This window comes from Heterodontus francisci, chromosome 8 (genome assembly GCF_036365525.1).
Source record: "Heterodontus francisci isolate sHetFra1 chromosome 8, sHetFra1.hap1, whole genome shotgun sequence".
Classification (NCBI taxonomy): domain Eukaryota; kingdom Metazoa; phylum Chordata; class Chondrichthyes; order Heterodontiformes; family Heterodontidae; genus Heterodontus; species Heterodontus francisci.
In genome coordinates, this window is record NC_090378.1 from 49,611,232 (window position 1) to 49,628,850 (window position 17,619).

At 41.4% G+C, this 17,619-nt stretch overlaps 2 protein-coding genes across 4 annotated transcripts in view; one reads left to right on the top strand and one right to left on the bottom strand.

Annotated features, from left to right (window-relative positions):
* Nucleotides 1-17,416, top strand: part of echdc2 (enoyl CoA hydratase domain containing 2) — a 39,956-nt gene extending 22,540 nt beyond the window's left edge. Inside the window, exons 7-11 of one of the 3 annotated variants that reach the window (XR_010975504.1) lie at nt 1,560-1,747; nt 2,080-2,130; nt 5,359-5,406; nt 5,525-9,568; nt 17,183-17,416. Coding sequence is in view for 1 of the 3 variants with exons in the window: in XM_068037124.1 (XP_067893225.1) it covers nt 1,560-1,747; nt 2,080-2,130; nt 5,359-5,406; nt 5,525-5,602 (365 nt within the window). In the remaining 2 variants the exon portion in view is untranslated. Of the gene's footprint in view, nt 1-1,559; nt 1,748-2,079; nt 2,131-5,358; nt 5,407-5,524 lie in introns of all 3 variants that reach the window. The other 2 variants (XR_010975505.1, XM_068037124.1) reach the window with 2 other exon arrangements.
* The window catches only part of zyg11 (zyg-11 family member, cell cycle regulator), an 82,980-nt gene continuing 71,231 nt past the window's right edge, over nt 5,871-17,619 (bottom strand). Inside the window, exon 16 of the mRNA XM_068037123.1 lies at nt 5,871-15,598. The gene's annotated coding sequence lies outside the window, so the exon portion shown is untranslated. The remainder of the gene's footprint in view (nt 15,599-17,619) is intronic.

Genomic DNA, 17,619 nt, shown 5'->3' on the forward strand with positions numbered 1-17,619 from the left:
GGGAGTAGAATCTGAAGACGCCAATACTAAATGTATAACTTATTATTCCAAGCAGCTATAGATCAGAAGAAGATAGTATGTCATGCACTTGCTGAGCAAGGTTTGCCCCTGTAGTGGCGATTAATAAACTGAGTCAGTGGAGGAGGATAATAAAGGGAGCATACATGATGGGCTGTGGGCACCACACCTCTAAACTCTCCACACATTGTCTTTAAAAAGACAGGGCCATCTCAACAAATTGTGATAACTGCTTCAACATGATTGATCTGCTGCCTGTCCTGGTCATTTTACTGTGGCTGCATGCTACCTTGGCCTAGAGCAAACATTATGAACATATTAACAACACACAAAATCCAGGCCACCTCAATCTCTTGTGATGGCTAGTTTGTATACTGCTTATGCTTGCAGTTCTTATTCTGAGCTGTACTATGAAATGTTATGTATTAGGTTCTTGTGTGCCCCACTAGAATTGTGCAATACTTCATTTATATCATAGATTACTGGCAGATCTCCAGTGGTGTTGCTCATGGTAAATCATCAGATATGCTGTCTATTACCTGCCTTGTATTTATGTTAGAGGTTTTCTTTTCCTCTCTCCATCCCTCATTTTGATTTCTGTCTCACTATTCTTCCATTCTGCCAGCGGAGGTGGGGTTCCACCTATGAAGGGAGGCAGCTTTTGGAGTGCATGGAAGGTGAGAAATCCAGGATTGAGAGGCTGACAGGCCACCTTTAAATTGGTAAATTGTAGAACCACTGTTTTGAAATAGAGAGGAATGTGAAGTTGGTCATGGTCCACCTCTCTTGTAATATCAGCTCCCATAATCCCCTATCCAATGTCCTTCCCTCTATTTTAGCTGCATGCTCTCCTTCTAGCAACCTGTTCACCCTGTATGATTGTCCTTTTTGGTCTACTGCCACTGCGTTTGACCTTTTACATCCCCGGCCTCCTTCACCAGTCCCTTTTCTCTGCCCGTCCTTTTTCCCCCCCGTTCCACTTTCTGGTACTGCTTTGCCCTGTTCACCCATTGTCTTTTACACCTGTGAGGGATAACTTATTTTCCTCCAGGGAATTGACTTGGGTGGGGTGGGGGCGGTGGGAGATGGTTAATTAATTAAATTTAAATAAAACTTACTGTCGCACCACCTATAGAAACAGTTCTGGGAGATAGAGGTCAGATGAAAGGTCACAGGCCTGAAACGTTAACTTTGTTTCTCTCTCCATAGATGCTGCCTGATCTGCTGAGTATTTCCATCATTTTCTGTTTTTATTTCAGAAGCACAGCAGTGTTGAGAGGATTGAGGTATAATTGTATGCTAAAAATAATAACTGGGTGGTACACCAAGGCATGACAGGTTTGTGATGCAGGCAGTACATGCTAAACATACATTTAATTATTATTTAATTAGATAGATACTTGAGTTACATATTGCCAAATGCTTCAGATGTCTGGGGAAAAACTGGAATTATGAACATTAACAAATGAAATTTCAGGGTAACCAAATTGCTGATCTAGGCTGTGGTAATTAATCAGAACTTTTTAATTTCTGTTCTCCAGGTGGAAGCCAGCGGCTGCCTCGAGTTGTGGGAATTGGCATGGCGAAGGAACTTATTTTCACAGGTCGACAGATAGACGGCGAGCAAGCAATGTCCATAGGTCTAGTAAATAATGCTGTGATTCAAAACGATTTGGGAGATGCAGCTTATCTGAAGGCTCTGGATCTGGCCAAGGAGATACTTCCGCAGGTGTGTAATAAACTGCGTGTATTAATAGTCAATGAAAGACCTGAGGTTTTTTTTTGCGATGCAAACTCCCACGACAAACTTGTGCCTGAACAGTGGATAGACAAGTTGATGGTTGAGTATATCCTACGCTGCTATCATTTGAAGCAACACAGCTGCTTCAGCTGAAGGCAACCCTACCAAATAGATGATCTGTATTACCCACATAAGTGCATAATTGTGTTAATGCATCGTGAGAGTTGGTAATAAAATCATTGGAATACAGCCCAATTTGTGTCTATAAATATCTGATATTGTGTCTTGCACTCAGTTTTTTTTTCTGATTAATCTTGAAGGGTCCAGTAGCTCTAAGGATGGCAAAGCAGGCGATGAACAGAGGCATTGAGGTAATGTGCTATATGTAAGATGAATAAGAATGAATCCTAATGCTGCAACACCCCAGCAGCTGCCCACCATACCACTTTCTACCTGAAATGGGCGAGCAGCTGACTAGCAGTACTTTAATAAAGCCCAGTTAAAACCTGCCAGGCCTCCAATGAAAACTTCCCTCATTAGATTACTATCTACTCCAACTAGGATTTGAAATTGTCCCTTAAATATCACTGAGGTTGTGTTTTTTCCTAAGTCTTGAATTCTATAATTGAAAACATGTAGAAGTTCCTTTGCTGATACCATCCAGTGTGGCGCAAAGCTATGCAAAAGACGGTCCCAAGTTTCATCACTGGTTCATAGTTAGCTGATCTCAGTTGGTGCAGCAGTAGGGGTTTTAGGTTAAGGGGCACAAATATTTTTTTAAAAATTAGCTTGGTTTCTGTTGCTGCTGCAAAATGTTTAAGATTACAGGCCCAAAGTCAAAGACGCTGCTGACCCTTCTAAATCTAAATACCTTAAATGATCTTTTGAGGTACTGGAGCGCTGCTGACACAACTTCCTCCTCCTCTGAGTCATGCCTTCAGGAGATTTTTTTTAAAAAGGCAGGTGACTGTTTTCTTGGTGGAATAGCTATATGAATCAGACTGCTTTTCCAGTTATGTGACAGTGTTGCCAACTAATTTACAGAATGCTTTACTGACAAACCAGCTATTTCAGACATTCATAGTACACTGTCTTGGCATGGGGTGGGGGAGGAAATAAGTTTTTTTTTAAGAAAAAGGGGGGTAATTATACAGGGTTAAGCCTATTAGAAGAACATGGCAAGTTGGCATGCAACATCCAGTTAAGCAACTTAGTAGATAACCTCCAGAACTACCTTCCCAAGTGAAAGGGCTGCACTAAGCAATTTTAGCCTTTGTGTAGTGTAGGTAAGGATGAAGTTGATCAGGTAACAGAAACTGTCACCTGATATTAACTTGTCACCTTTGGCAAAATAGAGGCAAAAAAGATCTTTCATTTTTATATAGTGCCTTTCACATTTTCAAAACATTCCAACGAATATATTTTTTGGAGTTTAGTCATGGCTGTCACTTTGTGCACGGATGGGTCCCACAAACAGCAAATCAGGTAAACTATCTGTTTTGCTGGTAGTGCTTGAGGGGTGAATATTGATCATTTTACTTCAAAATCTCCTTGCTCTTTAATTAGTACCATGGGATATTTTATTTCTATCTGAACAGGTAGACAAGGTCTCTGTTTAATGCCATTGTATAATACAGCAGCTCGGCCATTGCAGCATTCTTCCAGTACTATACAGAAGTGTCACCCTATTAAGTGTTCAAGTTCTGGAGTAGAGCTTGAACCAACCACTTGATAATCACTGAACGAAGCTGGCACTAAACCCAGTGTATGGAGTTGAGTCCAATTATTTCACCATCCTGATTCTACTTTAGCTTTGAAGAAGATCATCTAGTTGTATTTGTATTTTCTTTGCTAATATTTCCTCTCTTCCTGAAAACTGCTAATAGCTCCACCAGTGTTGGCAGTCATTCTTCATGATTGAGCCTGGACAAGTAGTGACTGACTATCTAAATGTGACAGGTAGACTAACCAAACCCAATCATGTTTTTGTCTGGTATCTAAACTCTTGCATTTGCCAGCAGTGGTTGATAGCCAGCAGCAAGCTGAAAAAATGGCAGCCCACATGTCAAAGAGCTGCTGCAATCTCCCGCACGGCGGCTGACTTAAATAGCCGGGCCCCCCACCCCCCAATCACGGAGGGGGCGGGCAGTCTGTCCCCGGCAATGGCGTCAGCTGCCTGTGCGCTGGCGCCATTTTTAAAGGACAGCCAACACTGCCAGCAAATTTCAATTTTCCAACTTACACCACCCCACCCCCACAACCCCCAAAGTTCTCTCAAATTTCTAACTCCTCCAATAACAATTACATTAACTATTTGCCCTCCTCTCCTCCCCCCTTAAAACACACCTTTTAAATCTGACCTTCGCCCCACCCCCCAAGACTGCACAAAGTTTAAAGTTCACCCCTTCCCACCATCCCCTACACCCATTACATTTATTTGATCCCACTCCCACACTGAGAATCCTACCTCCTTCCCCCTCTCCACTAGTGTCACATGGCTTTCCCCAGACGGGGATTTGAAGGCATAGGTGACAGCCACCACACTGAGGATCGAGGTGTGCTGGAAAATGGAAGGTAAGTTTATTGAAATGTATTCATTTTAAAAATTGAAATTCAGGTCCCATCGCCACAGAATCTCACCACCAGGAGGATCGGGCCGGGCCCTGCCGGACCCATATTCTCCCCCCCACCCCGCCACAGAGCCCGATGTCGTGGGCTTGGTAAAATCCAGCTGCTAGTTGTCGCTTCCCTTCCCCTTGCGGTGTTGAGTTGAGGCTAATTGTAGCATGTCTACTGCTGTCCTAGCTCAGATCAACTAACTCGGCGCTGATGAGGGTTTGAACCTGGAGTCTCTCCTGATCCGTCTGACTTAGCTACTTGCTGGATAAAGTTGAAGTAGCTAGCTTGTTGTAATTTTAAATTTGTACACAAAACAGTATTGGTGGAGAGATGGGCACAATTGAATTCTAGTATTAAACTAAAACAAATTTGCTTTAAAAAATTAACATGATTCCTGTACAAACTATACAGAATACTAAGTGAACTCTTCAGCACATGGATTCAAAGATCACCATTTAAAAATAACACTTTTTCAAGCAGTACATGAAAATTTATCTGTATCCGCTTTGTCTTGTGAAAGTCAAGTATAAAACTGATTTAAATGAAAATGTTTTGAGTCATATACGTTGAATTAAACCACCAGATGAGATACTGAAGCCAGAGTTGGATGCAAGGGACAATTCAAATGAAGTAAGAGACAAGCTAGATGGACCAAATGTACTTTCCTCAATCTCAAACTTTATTATTCTGACGGATTTGAGTTTTTAAAAAAAAAAGTCAGACTTTCCTTGACTAAATGATTGGCATTTCAACTAAATACTGGCATGATCAAAGTAAGTCTGTGAAACTAAAACATCTATGAAGAATGAATTTCCTAATAAGGTTCTCATTCGGAAAAGAATATTTCTCATTCAACTGTTAAAACTACAGAATTTGCACAGTGCAAGTTAATTTTATAGTTTACTGTATTGTCCAATTAAAGCAACATTTGACTTATCTTTAGCATATATTAATATGAAACAATTTCCAATTCTCTGTAGGTAGATATTTCATCTGGAATGGCAATTGAAGAAATGTGTTATGCTCAGGTATGGAGTGTCCTTGCTGCTTTTTTAAAAACCTCACAATTCTGTTTTGGGCTTGGAAGACTTTGGAAAATGTATCTAAAATATTTTGGTGAGTTATTTATACCTTTTGCCAATACAGGTCATTCCTACAAAAGACCGGTTGGAGGGGATGGCAGCATTTAAAGAAAAACGATTACCGCATTTTACTGGAGAATAAAATGAAACAAGTCTCAGATCGATACCATGAATATTATACCTCTCATGTTCCAGCTACAGCGACAGGGTTGCTTAAATACTGAACCTTTACATAAACGTCTTGACAGACTACCTTTATGGAGATTACTGAAATTTTCAGTTGGTTTCAGCATCTAGTATAATTTGTCGTACCACTCACATCCAGGATAATGTTCTCATTGTATGGAAAGCTGTGTGCTATTTATCAGCACTTCTACCGCAGCTGATTATTATTATTGGTCAGCTGCTGCTTTGTTCAGTGTTTCGTTTTATTTTCTTCCACTCATTCCTGTCTACTCAAAACAGCCATTCTGATTGGAACATTACTCAGTTGAGGCTGTGTTGAGCAGCAGTACAATCTTTGAACTATCCTCAGAGTGCTTTACAGTAAACCAGTTAACAATTAGCAGTCCTTTAGTAATTATTTATAATCTTATTAGATCATACAGATTAATAATGTTTCAACAATGGTAAACTGCTACTAACCATACTACTACAACATTGCATGAGATGAGTTGTGGCTTTGGAAAGTTGACTTTGTTGTGATCAGTTATTTCAAATATTCAAATGGTGACAGTATTGGTTTCTACTGTCTCTTGTATGGTAAATGTTTGCTTTTTTAAATGTATGAAAATACAAGCAATATTTTGAAACTTTAAACTTAACTTTAAGCTCCAAATTAAATTTGGTAATGAGGAAACGATCCCATCCTTTAATAGTTGGATGTTGGTAAGCAGACTGTGCTGTTGTATCTTCCACATAAAACCTTGCTTCATGATTTTATAGTACAAGAGGAGCCCTTCTACAAATGGTGCTATCACTGGTATGTCCAGTGACCCAAAAAATGCACTTTGTGGCAGCAGCTGTGTACAAAAGTTGGAGGATAGGGCAGAGCAGTGACATGTCCTTGACTGTAGGACAATTGGTTTGATCCCCAATTTGTGCTGAGTTAGCTGATCAGCTGTCTAGTTATTCCTACTAGAAGTATAACATGTATGGATGTTGTGTAGACATTGAGTGAGGACAAGATCAAACTGTACTTCAAGCTGCTTCCAGTGATTAATAACCTAACATTTCAACGTCTGAGGTTCATATGTGAACAGAGGCACAGAAAATTGTTACCATCATCCACCAAGATCAGGAGAAGAAAATTAGTGAGAAGAGGAAGTAAGTAAATCAGTTTCTGTATAATTGCAAAATTTTACATAGGCAATGCCCTTTGAAATCTCACTACAGCTATACTAGTTGAAAAGCAAACAACTGGTATTTAATATTGATAAATGTCAAGTTTTTTTTGGTGGGGGAAAGAGAGAAAAACAGACACATATACAAAGGAGCTATAAGGAGGGGTGTCGAAAACCATAGCCAACATGGTAAATTTTACAAAATCTCTTGGAGGGGTTTAGGAAGGGAATTCCAAAACATGGGGCTCAGGTGGTTGAAGGCAGATTGGAGACAGTTTGCTAGAGATAGTGATACAGGGAACAGCAAGGCCATGGAGATTTAACCATAAAGGAGAATTTTAACATTTGATATAATGGAGATTGAGTTAATAAGGGTCAGTGAGGACAGGAGTGATATCTTGCTTGCTTATGTATGCAACATGATATAACCAGCAGAGACTTGGATAAGATCAAGTTTTTCAAATAGTTGAGTCTGGACACAGAAAATAGGAGCAGGAGTAGGCGATTCAAAAAAGATCACGGCTGATTGTCTAATTCAGTACTCTGTTCCTGCTTTCTCCCCATAATCCCTTTGGCATTAAGAAATATATCTATCTCCTTCTCTAATGACTTGGCCTCCACTGCCTTCTGCAGTGGAGAATTCCACAGGTTCACCACCATCTGAGTGAAGAAATTTCTCCTCATCTCGGTTCTAAATGGCATACCCCGTAGCCTGAGACTGTGACCCCTGGTTCTGGACTCCCCAGCCATCGGGAATATCCTCCCTGTCTAGTACTGTTAGAAACCTATAAAATTCAATGAGATCCCCTCTAGTGAATATAGGCCTAGTTGACCCAATCTCTCCTCATATGTCAATCCTGCCCTTCCAGGAATCAGCCTAGTAAATCTTCTTTGCACTCCCTCCATGGCAAGAACATCCTTCCTCAGATAAGGAGACCAAAACTGTACACAATACTCCAGAGTTGGTCACACCAAGGCTCTGTATAACTACAGTAAGACATCCTTGCTCCTGTACTCAAATCCTCTTGCAATGAAGGCCAACATACAATTTTCCTTCCTAATTGCTTGCTGCACTTGAATGCTTGCTTTCAGCAACTGGTGTACAAAGATACCTAGGTCTCGTTGCACCTTCCCCTTTCCCAATCTATCAATAATCTGCCTTTCTGTTTTTAAACAACCAAAGTGAATAATCTCACATTCATCCACGTTCTACTGCATCCGCTATGCATTTGCCCACTCATGCAAATCTCATTGGAGCCTCTTTGCATCCTCCTCACAGCTCACATTCTCCCCCAGCTTTGTGTCATCTGCAAACTTGGAAATGTTACATTTAGTTGCCTCACCTAAGTCATTAATATATCTTGTGAATAACTGGGGCCCAAGCACTGATCCTGGCAGTACCCCACTAGTCACTGCCTGCCACCCAGAAAAAGACCCATTTATTCCTACTCTCTTTCCTGTCTGTCAACCAATTCTCAATCCATGCCAGTATATTAACCCCCCCAATCCCATGTACTCTAATTTTGCACACTAACGGCTTATGTGGGACCTTATCAAAAGCCTTCTGAAAATCCAAATACACCATAATCTACTGGTTCTCCCATATTTATTCTACTAGTTACTTCCTCAAAAAACTCCAGTAGATTTAAGCATGATTTCCCTTTCATTAAACCCATGCCTGACTTTGCCCAATCCTGTTTATGCTTTCCAGGTGTTTGCAATCACATCCTTTATAATAGACTCTAGCATTTTCCCCACTACTAATGTAAGGCTAACTGGTCTGTAGTTCTGTTTTTTTTCCTCTTTTTTTTTAAAATAGTGGGGTTTCATTTGCCACCCTCCAATCTGTAGGAACTGCTCCAGTCTATAGAATTTTGGAAGATGACCACCAATTCTGGGTACTGCCTGTGCGGAGTTTGCAAGTTCTCCCTGTGACCGCGTGGGTTTTCGCCGGGTGCTCCGGTTTCCTCCCACAGCCAAAGACTTGCAGGTTGATAGGTAAATTGGCCATTGTAAATTGCCCCTAGTGTAGGTAGGTGGTAGGGAATATGGGATTACTGTAGGGTTAGGATAAATGGGTGGTTGTTGGTCGTCACAGACTCGGTGGGCCGAAGGGCCTGTTTCAGTGCTGTATCTCTAAATAAAAAAAATAAAATAAAACAATGCATCCACTATTGCCAGGGCCACTTCCTTTAGTACTCTGGGATGTAGATTATCATGCCCTGGGCATTTGTCAGCCTTTAACCCCATTAATTTGCCTAGCATTTTTTTACAAATACTGATTTCCTTCAGTGCTTCCTCTCATTAGACCCTTGGTTCCCTAACATGTCTGGGAGGTTATTTGTGTCTTCCTTTGTGAAGACAGAATCAAAGTATGTGTTTAATTGTTCTGCCATTTCTTTGTTCTCCATTATAATTGTCCTTGTTTCTGCCTGTAAGGGACCTACATTTGTCTTAACCAATCTTTTTCTCTTCACATTTTGTATAGAGATTGAAGCTCGGCTCCGTTTTGAATATGATACAAAAACTGAACAGTATGGTTTAGGCTGACAGCGACTGAAGAGGAAGATGCAGTCAGGTTTATGGAGTTTGTGGTAGGGGCTGAGGATGGCTTCAGTCTCACGAATGTTCAGCTGGAGCACATTGTAGCTCTTTCAAGATTCGATGTTGGACAAGCAAACTAAAAGGACAGAGGCAGGAGGGGTCAAGACAGCATTGTCCATGTGGAAGCTTGGCTCCGTTTGCAAATCAGATAGCCAAGGACAGTAAGTAGATTGTGTTGGGGCAGGGGGGACAGCAGGAGGAAGAGCTACTACTGGAGATGTTGTAGCTAAGTAGGAATGTAGGAGCAGGGCATTCAGTTCTTTGAGCCTGCTCCACCATTTGATGAGATCATGGCTGATCTTGCTGTGGTCTCAACTCCAATTTCCTGTCTGCCCTCCAGAACCCTCAAGTCCCTTGTCTTTCAAAAATCTATCTAACTCAGCCTTGAATAAATTTAGTGACCCAGCCTCCACTGCTTTCTGGGGAAGAGAATTCCACAGCCTAATGACCCACAGAGAAAATAATTTCTTCTCATCCCTGTCTTAAAAGGGAGACCTCTTATTAAACTTGTCCCCTAGTTCTAGTCTCCTCCACAAGAGGAAACATTCTTCCAGTATTCACTATCAAGTTCCCTCAGGCTCTTGTATGTTTCAATATCATCTCTTATTCTTCTAAACTCCAATGGGGATAGGCCGAACCTGTTCAACCTTTCAGATAAGCCCTTCATCCCCAGAATTAGTCAAGTGAAGCTTCTATGAACTGCTTCTAATGCAACTGTATTCTTTTTCAAACAAGGAGACCAATGTCTCCAATGAGATGTGGTCTCAGCGAGGTCCTGTACACCTGCAGTAAAACTTTCCTATTTTTATACTATGACCATCTAGTCAAGAATGACCTAGAGAGGGTACAGAGGAGATTTACGAGAATAGTGCCGGGACTGGAAAAATGCAGGTATGAGGAAAGATTGGATAGGCTGGGGGTATTCTCCTTGGAACAGAAAAGGCTGAGGGGTGATCTGATTGAAATGTACAAAATTGTGAGGGGCCTGGATGGAGTGGAGGTGAAGGGCTTATTTACCTTAGCAGAGAGGTCAGTGACGAGGGGGCATAGATTTAAAGTGATTAGTAGAAAGATTTATGGGGAGATGACGAAGGGTTTTCACCCAAAGGGTGGTGGTGGTCTGGAACTCACTGCCTGAAAGGGTAGTTGAGGCAGAAACCCTCAACTCATTCAAAAGAAGTCTGGATATGCATCTCAAGTGCTGGAAGCTGGACAGAGAGAGAGGCAGTGTTGAAAGAAGAATGGCATGGTTGACCATGTCAAGGACTGTAGCGTGAGAGGGGATAATAAACCTCAGTCAAAGAATATTGTTTATGACTTTTATAAAGACTGTTTTCTTGCGAAGAGTGGAAAGCTGATTAAAAGGATTCAAAGAGAAAATTTCAGGAAAGATGAGCATACAGACAAGAGCTGACAATGTCCACAAGAACACGTGGAAATATTTTCTGTCTGAAACTCTCCCATGTGTAAAGGGAGCTGAAGGAATATTTTGAGGACTGAAGGGGTAAGAGTGGGTATTTTGAAGAGAAGGGTGATGATAGCAATTTTGAAAGGGAGTGGGACAGTGTCTGAGGAGAGGGAACCATTTACAAACTCAGCAAACATGGGAGCCAGGAAAGGAATTTGGGCAAACAGTAGTTGGATGGATCTGGCTCCTCCCCTGAATACCTAGTCAAGTTAAAAATCTAGAAGTCAAAAGAATTGTGATTAGCTTGAACATTCTCTTCTTCTGGTCTTACAGGGCTTTTTGCTTTTGAATATTTTTGTATAAATCGTGAATATAGATGACTATGTGAGGGAAGCTGGATACGAGAAACTGACTCTCGCAGGATGCTGGTGAAAAAAAAAGTCAAAATCTAGCTCCTTCAGTGACCTGGTCATTTCAACGGAGTCCTGTTCAGTCAGTTCCTCCACATCTAGTTTTGTTGGATCTGATTTTCTATGTCTTGCACATGTCAGTTCTCAGGACATTGCAGCTGAGATATAGAATCACTGACCCAGCACGCCCATGAAAATTAAGCAGTCTCATAGCAGAGGATCCATAAAGGGGCAGCCAAAGCCTTCACTTACACTTGGTCTATTGTACAAAATTTTTGGACTGTGCAAGTGGTAGCAATTTTGCTACTCCAGGACCAGCAGCAAGTGGGTCAAACTTGTATTCAGACATTTACACTTCTGCAGTCAAATCTTCTAGCTCCTTATGTCATAGACAGTAGTCCCACCAAAGACTCACCCATAATAAACAGTTAGTTGAACCAGAAAAACAGCTGGGCTCAATGGTGTTCCAAGTCAGATTGTGTGCTTTCACTGAGGGAGGCAGTAGTGTAGTGGTAATGTCACTAGGCCTAAGCGAATGCTCTGGGGACATGGGTTGGAGTCCCACCATGGCAGATGGTGAAACTTGAATTCAATTAATAAACATGGAATTAATGGCGACCATGAAACCATTGTCAATTGTTGTAAAAACCCATCTGGTTCACTGATGCCCTTTAGGGAAGGAAATCTGCCGTCCTTACCTGGTCTGGTCTACTTGTGACTCCAGACCTACAGCAATGTGGTTGAAACTGGACAGACCACCTGGCATAGACCTAAAACGACACGGTCAAATCCAGCCCTGTCGACCCTCCTTACTAACATCTAGGGGCTTATGCCAAAATTGGAAGAGCTGTCCCACAGACTAGTCCAGTCATACTGATGGAACCATACCTTACAATATCCCTGACGTGGCGGCACCATTGTATACAGGCAGGAGGGAGTTGCCTTGGGAGTCTTCAACATTGACTCTGGCCCCCATTAAGTCTCGTGGCATCATGTCAAACATGGGCAAAGAAACCTCCTGCTGATTACCACTTACTGTAACCCACCCCACCTTTGACTGATGCATCACTGCTTCTGCATGTTGAATGCCAATTGGATGAAGCACTGAAGGTAGCAAGGGCACAGAATGTACTCTGGGTGAGGGGCTTCAACATCCATCACCAAGAAAGGCTTGGTAGCACCAATATTGACCGAGCTGGCCAAGTCCAATAGGATACAGCTGCTAGACTGGGTCTGCGACAGGTGCAAAGGGAACCAAGAGGGAAATACCTACTTAACCTTGTCCTCACCAATCTACCTGTCGCAGATGCATCTGTCCATGACAGTATCAGTAAGAGTGACCACCACACAGTCCTTGTGGAGACAAGTCTAGACTTGTCTTCAAATTGAGGATACCCACCATCGTGTTGTGTGGCCCTACCACTGTGCAAACTGGGATAGATTTTATATATCTAGCAACGCAAAACTGGGCATCCATGACGCGTTGTGGGCCATCAGCAGCAGCAGAACTGTATTGGAATTGGAGAGACGGTGGCCTAGTGGTCATGTCACTGGACTAGTAACCAGAGGCTCAGCCAAATCCTCAGGGGAAATAGGTTCATATCCCACCACAGCAGATGGTGAAATCTGAATTCAATTAATAAAAATCTGGAATTAAAATACTAGTCTAATGTTGACCATGAAACCATTGTCAATTGTTGTAAAAACCCATCTGGTTCACTAATGACCTTGAGGGAAGGAAATTTGTCATCCTGACCTGGTCTGGCTGACATGTGACTCCAGACCCACAGCAATGTGGTTGACTCTTAAATGTCCTCTGAAATGGCCACTCAGTTCAAGGGCAATGCTGGCCTAGCCAGTGACACCCACATCCCATGAAGGATTGAATTAAAAAAAAATCTAACTTCATGACCCAGTATATGCCCCACTCTACCATTACCATCAAGCTGGGGGGACCAACCCTGGTTCAATTAAGAGTGCAGGAGGGCATGCCAGGAGCTGCACCAGACATACCCAAGAATGAGGTGTCAGCCTGATGAAGCTACAACACAGGGCTAGAGCCAGAGTTTTCCAGCACAAAAACAGGCCCTTTGGCCCATCGTGTCCATGCTGGCCATAAAGCACCTGTCCTAATCCTATCTTCCAGCACTTGGCCCATAGCCTTGAATGCTATGGCATTTCAAGTGCTCATCTAAATACTTCTTAAATGTTGCGAGGGTTCCCGCCTCTACCACCCCTTTAGGCAGTGCGTTCCAGATTCCATCCACCCTCGGTGAAATTTTTTTCCCTCAAATCCCCTCTAAACCGCCTGTCCCTTACCTAAATTTATGCCCCCTGGTTATTGACACCGTCACTAAGGGAAAAAGTTTCTTCCTATCTATGTCCCTCATAATTTTGTATAAATTAGGTCTCTACCTCAGCCTTCTCTGCTCGAAGGAAAACAACCCTCGCCTATCCTCTCTCTCCATAGCTGAAAATGCTCCAGCCCAGGCAACATTCTGGTGAATCTCCTCTGCACCCTCTCCAATGCAATCACATCCTTCCTATAGTGTGGTGACCAGAACTGAGCACAGTACTCCAGCTGTGGCCGAACTAGCCGTTTTATACAGCTCCATCATAATCTCCCTGCTCTTATATTCTATGCCTCAGCTAATAAAGGCAAGTATCCCATATGCCTTTCTAACCACCTTATCTACCTGTGCTGCTGCCTTCAGTGATCTATGGACAGGTATACCAAGGCCCCTCTGACCCTCTGTACTTCCTAGGGTCCTACCATCCATTGTATATTCCCTTGCCTTGTTAGTCCTCCCAAAATGTATCACCCCACACTTCTCAAGATTAAATTCCATTTGCCAAAGCTCTGCCATCTTACCAGCCTATCTATATCGTCCTGTAATCTAAGGCTTTCCTCAATATTGACGGCACTAATTTTTGTGTCATCTGCAAACTTACTGATCATACCTCCTATATTCACGTCTAAATCATTAATGTACACGACAAACAGCAAGGGTCCCAGCACAGATCCCTGCAGTACACCACTGATCACAGGCTTCCAATCGCAAAAACAATCACCCTGGGGGTTACCATTCACCAGAAATTAAACTGCAGTAGTCACATAAGTATAGTGGCTACAAGAGCAGGTCAGAGGCTGGGAATTCTGCATCAAGCAACCCACCTCCTGACTCCACAAAGCCTGCCCACTATCTACAAGGCACAAGTCAGAAGTACAATGGAATACTCTCCACTTGCCTAGATGAGTACAGCTCCAAAGTCACTCAGGAAGATTGACACCATACAGAACAAAGCAGCCTTCTTTATTGGCACCCCATCTACCACTATAAACATTAACTCTCTCCAACACCAAAGCACAGTGGCAGCAATGTGTAACATATACAAGAAGTATTGCAGCAAATCACCACGCCTCCTTCGACAGCACCTTCCAAACCAGTGACCTCTCACCTAGAAAGATGAGGGCAGCAGACACGTGGGAACACCACCAACTGTAAGTTCCCTTCCAAGCACACAACATCCCTGACTTGGAACTATAATCGCCATTCTTCACTGTTGCTGGTTCAAAATCCTGGAACTTTCTCCCTGACAGCACTGTGGGTGTACCTACACCAGATGGACTGCAGCAGTTCAAGTATGCAGCACACCACCACCTTCAAGAGCAATAAGGATGGGCAATAAATGCTGGCCTAGAAAGCAGCGCCCACTTCCCATGAACAAATTCTTAAAAATGTCCCAGTAATTCCAAATCAGTTCCCCTAAAGACCATTAGAATTTACAGAAGGTAGAATATTGTAAAATCATAATTTTAATATAATGGTTTTTTTTTAAATGAGGTATTAATGGCAAGAGTCTCTGAGCAGAAAATCATCTTAAAACCAATGATACGTTAAAACATTTACCTGTACAAGCAATATGAACGACAAAAACGTTAATACAAAGTAGTTTGGCAATTTCAAACACCAGTTTCCCCTGAAGGAGTCATTATCATTTTGTACAAAATATTTTTAAAAAGTGAGTGGGGGCTGGAGAGAGATCAAACATGTTTAAGCTAATCACAGTTCAGCTATTTTACACATGAATTCATTCTTTATAAAGTAGGTATATGAATGACATCCAGATTAAGTAAACATTTCATCAGCAGCATTTATTCAAACAAAAGCTGCTTTTGGTAGAACAAAATATCTGCAAAGACAATACCACAAACCACACCAACACTCCACTGTGATATATTCTTACTGCACCTAGATTAGCTTAGAAATGTTTAATAGCATACAGTTACAATCATGGAAGTCGTCTTCATAGTTTTCAGAAATAAAAAGGTTACGCGTTGCACATTTCTTTGTAAATGAACCACCGTCCGCCTGTTTGAAAAAGTAAATACAATTTTTGAGACTTGTTACTCCCACAGTTTCATTATGGTATTCATTTCTAATATTGTACAACATAGTTTGATGAATACTTTGGAGAAAGTTATTACTAGGCTGTAATTAAAAGAAACTGTAAATTATAGCCAAGACTGGGAAGAATACTAATCATTGCTAGTTTTGCAAACTCCGTCACTGGAAGGATGCAAGAATCAGTTTTCTGACTCAATAACTGAAATTTCACCTCATGGGTAGAATGCATTGAATCTCTCCCTCCACCGACAACCTCCCCCCGCCCACTCCCAAAAGTACAGTGAACCCCATTTATTAAGTCACAAACAGCAGGGCGATTCACTCGATAATCCTGCCCAAGTGCTAAACTCAAACCAAGTCGCAGCCACAACATTACAAGTGCAGTGCTCAGCCTGAACTCAGCAGGAATCCAACACAAAGCAAGTCCTAGCTACAGCACCAGAAGTACAGTACTTGATCTGCATCTGGAGTATAGTATGTAGGACCAGTAAGTGCCAAACCAGTAAGACAAAGTATTTGAACACATGAATTACATATCAAGTGTGTTCCTTCTACAATCAGAATAATAAGCACTATGCACAGCTGTCCAGTTTAACAACATTAAAACACAGGCAACAAACTTTTATAGCATGGTAAACATATAGATTGAACTATACAATAATCACCTATGGGAAGCAGCATTACTTTAAATTTTCTAGGGGACTGGGACTAATTAGAGGGAAAGAGTACTTTCAAAAAGTCTCCTTTAAAATAACACTGCATCAAGGATTTGAAGTACATTTATTTAAAGAGTTTAGTTTAGTTTAGAGATACAGCACTGAAACAGGCCCGAATGCTTTAAAGTCTGTTCCAAGAAGAATCCAACTTTAAAACTGGACTCCACTTGAGGACTGCTCTTGAATACACCAGACACAAGGGAGGAGTGAAAGACTAAGTTGTTAAAACTTTTTATATGGAAGGATTTCAAGAATTCATAACAATATACGAAGATGGATTTTAGTGTAGCACCATAAAATGAATCTGAATGTTTAAATGGAAGTCAAATGAGAAAAATAAGGAAAGGACGTAGAAATGGAAAAGAGACACACCCAGGACTTCACACACAATTCCTTGAAAGTCTGCATGCAGGTAAATACAGCTATAAAGTTAAGGACCAATAGCTCTTATAAATAGGAGCACAAAGCACAAGAGTAAAGGGAGAATGAAAGATTTGTCTGTGGTAGTTTGGGGCACTCCATTATAGGATGGATATTAAAGCCATAGAGAACATACAACATAGATTCACTCGAATGATGCCAGTGATGGGAAACAATGGCTAGGAAGATAATGATAATGAGACTATCGACATTGAAGCAGAAAAGGATAAGAAAAGAGGGGATTTAAGAAGATTTTACTCATTCAATCAATATCTTGCATAAATTTAAAGAAATACTATTTACGCTGGTTGGGGAATCGTTGGCAAGGCAGCATTGTTTTATCACTAGAGTAAGGAAAGATAATAGAAAAAAATTCTTTACTAAAATTGGAACATGGATTGGTTTCACACAGAGACTGATTGAAGCAGAGACCATTGCATCTTTAAGAGAAAAAGAGAAAATTGGATAAAATACTGAAGCAGAGGAAAATACAAGGTTATCAGGAGACAGAAGGGAAAATGGATTGTTTTGGATTGCTGTAGCAGAGAGCCAGCACATACACAATAGACCAAATGACCAACTTCTGTGCTGTAAAACTGTATGTTACCACTTATAAAGACAATAAATTTTGCAACATTTATGTTAATACTTTAAACGCTTCAATAACAGCAGTGTTTAGATTCATACATGAAAGGTTTCACATTTCTTCTGCCACTTACTATTCCAAGCTACTGCAGAACGAGAACAGCTAATCTCTTTTCTCTCCCTATTGGGAGTGGGATAACAGTCACAAAATCTCTACAAAACTGAATACTTATAAGGAGTTTACACGTTACCAAACCTTTAGAA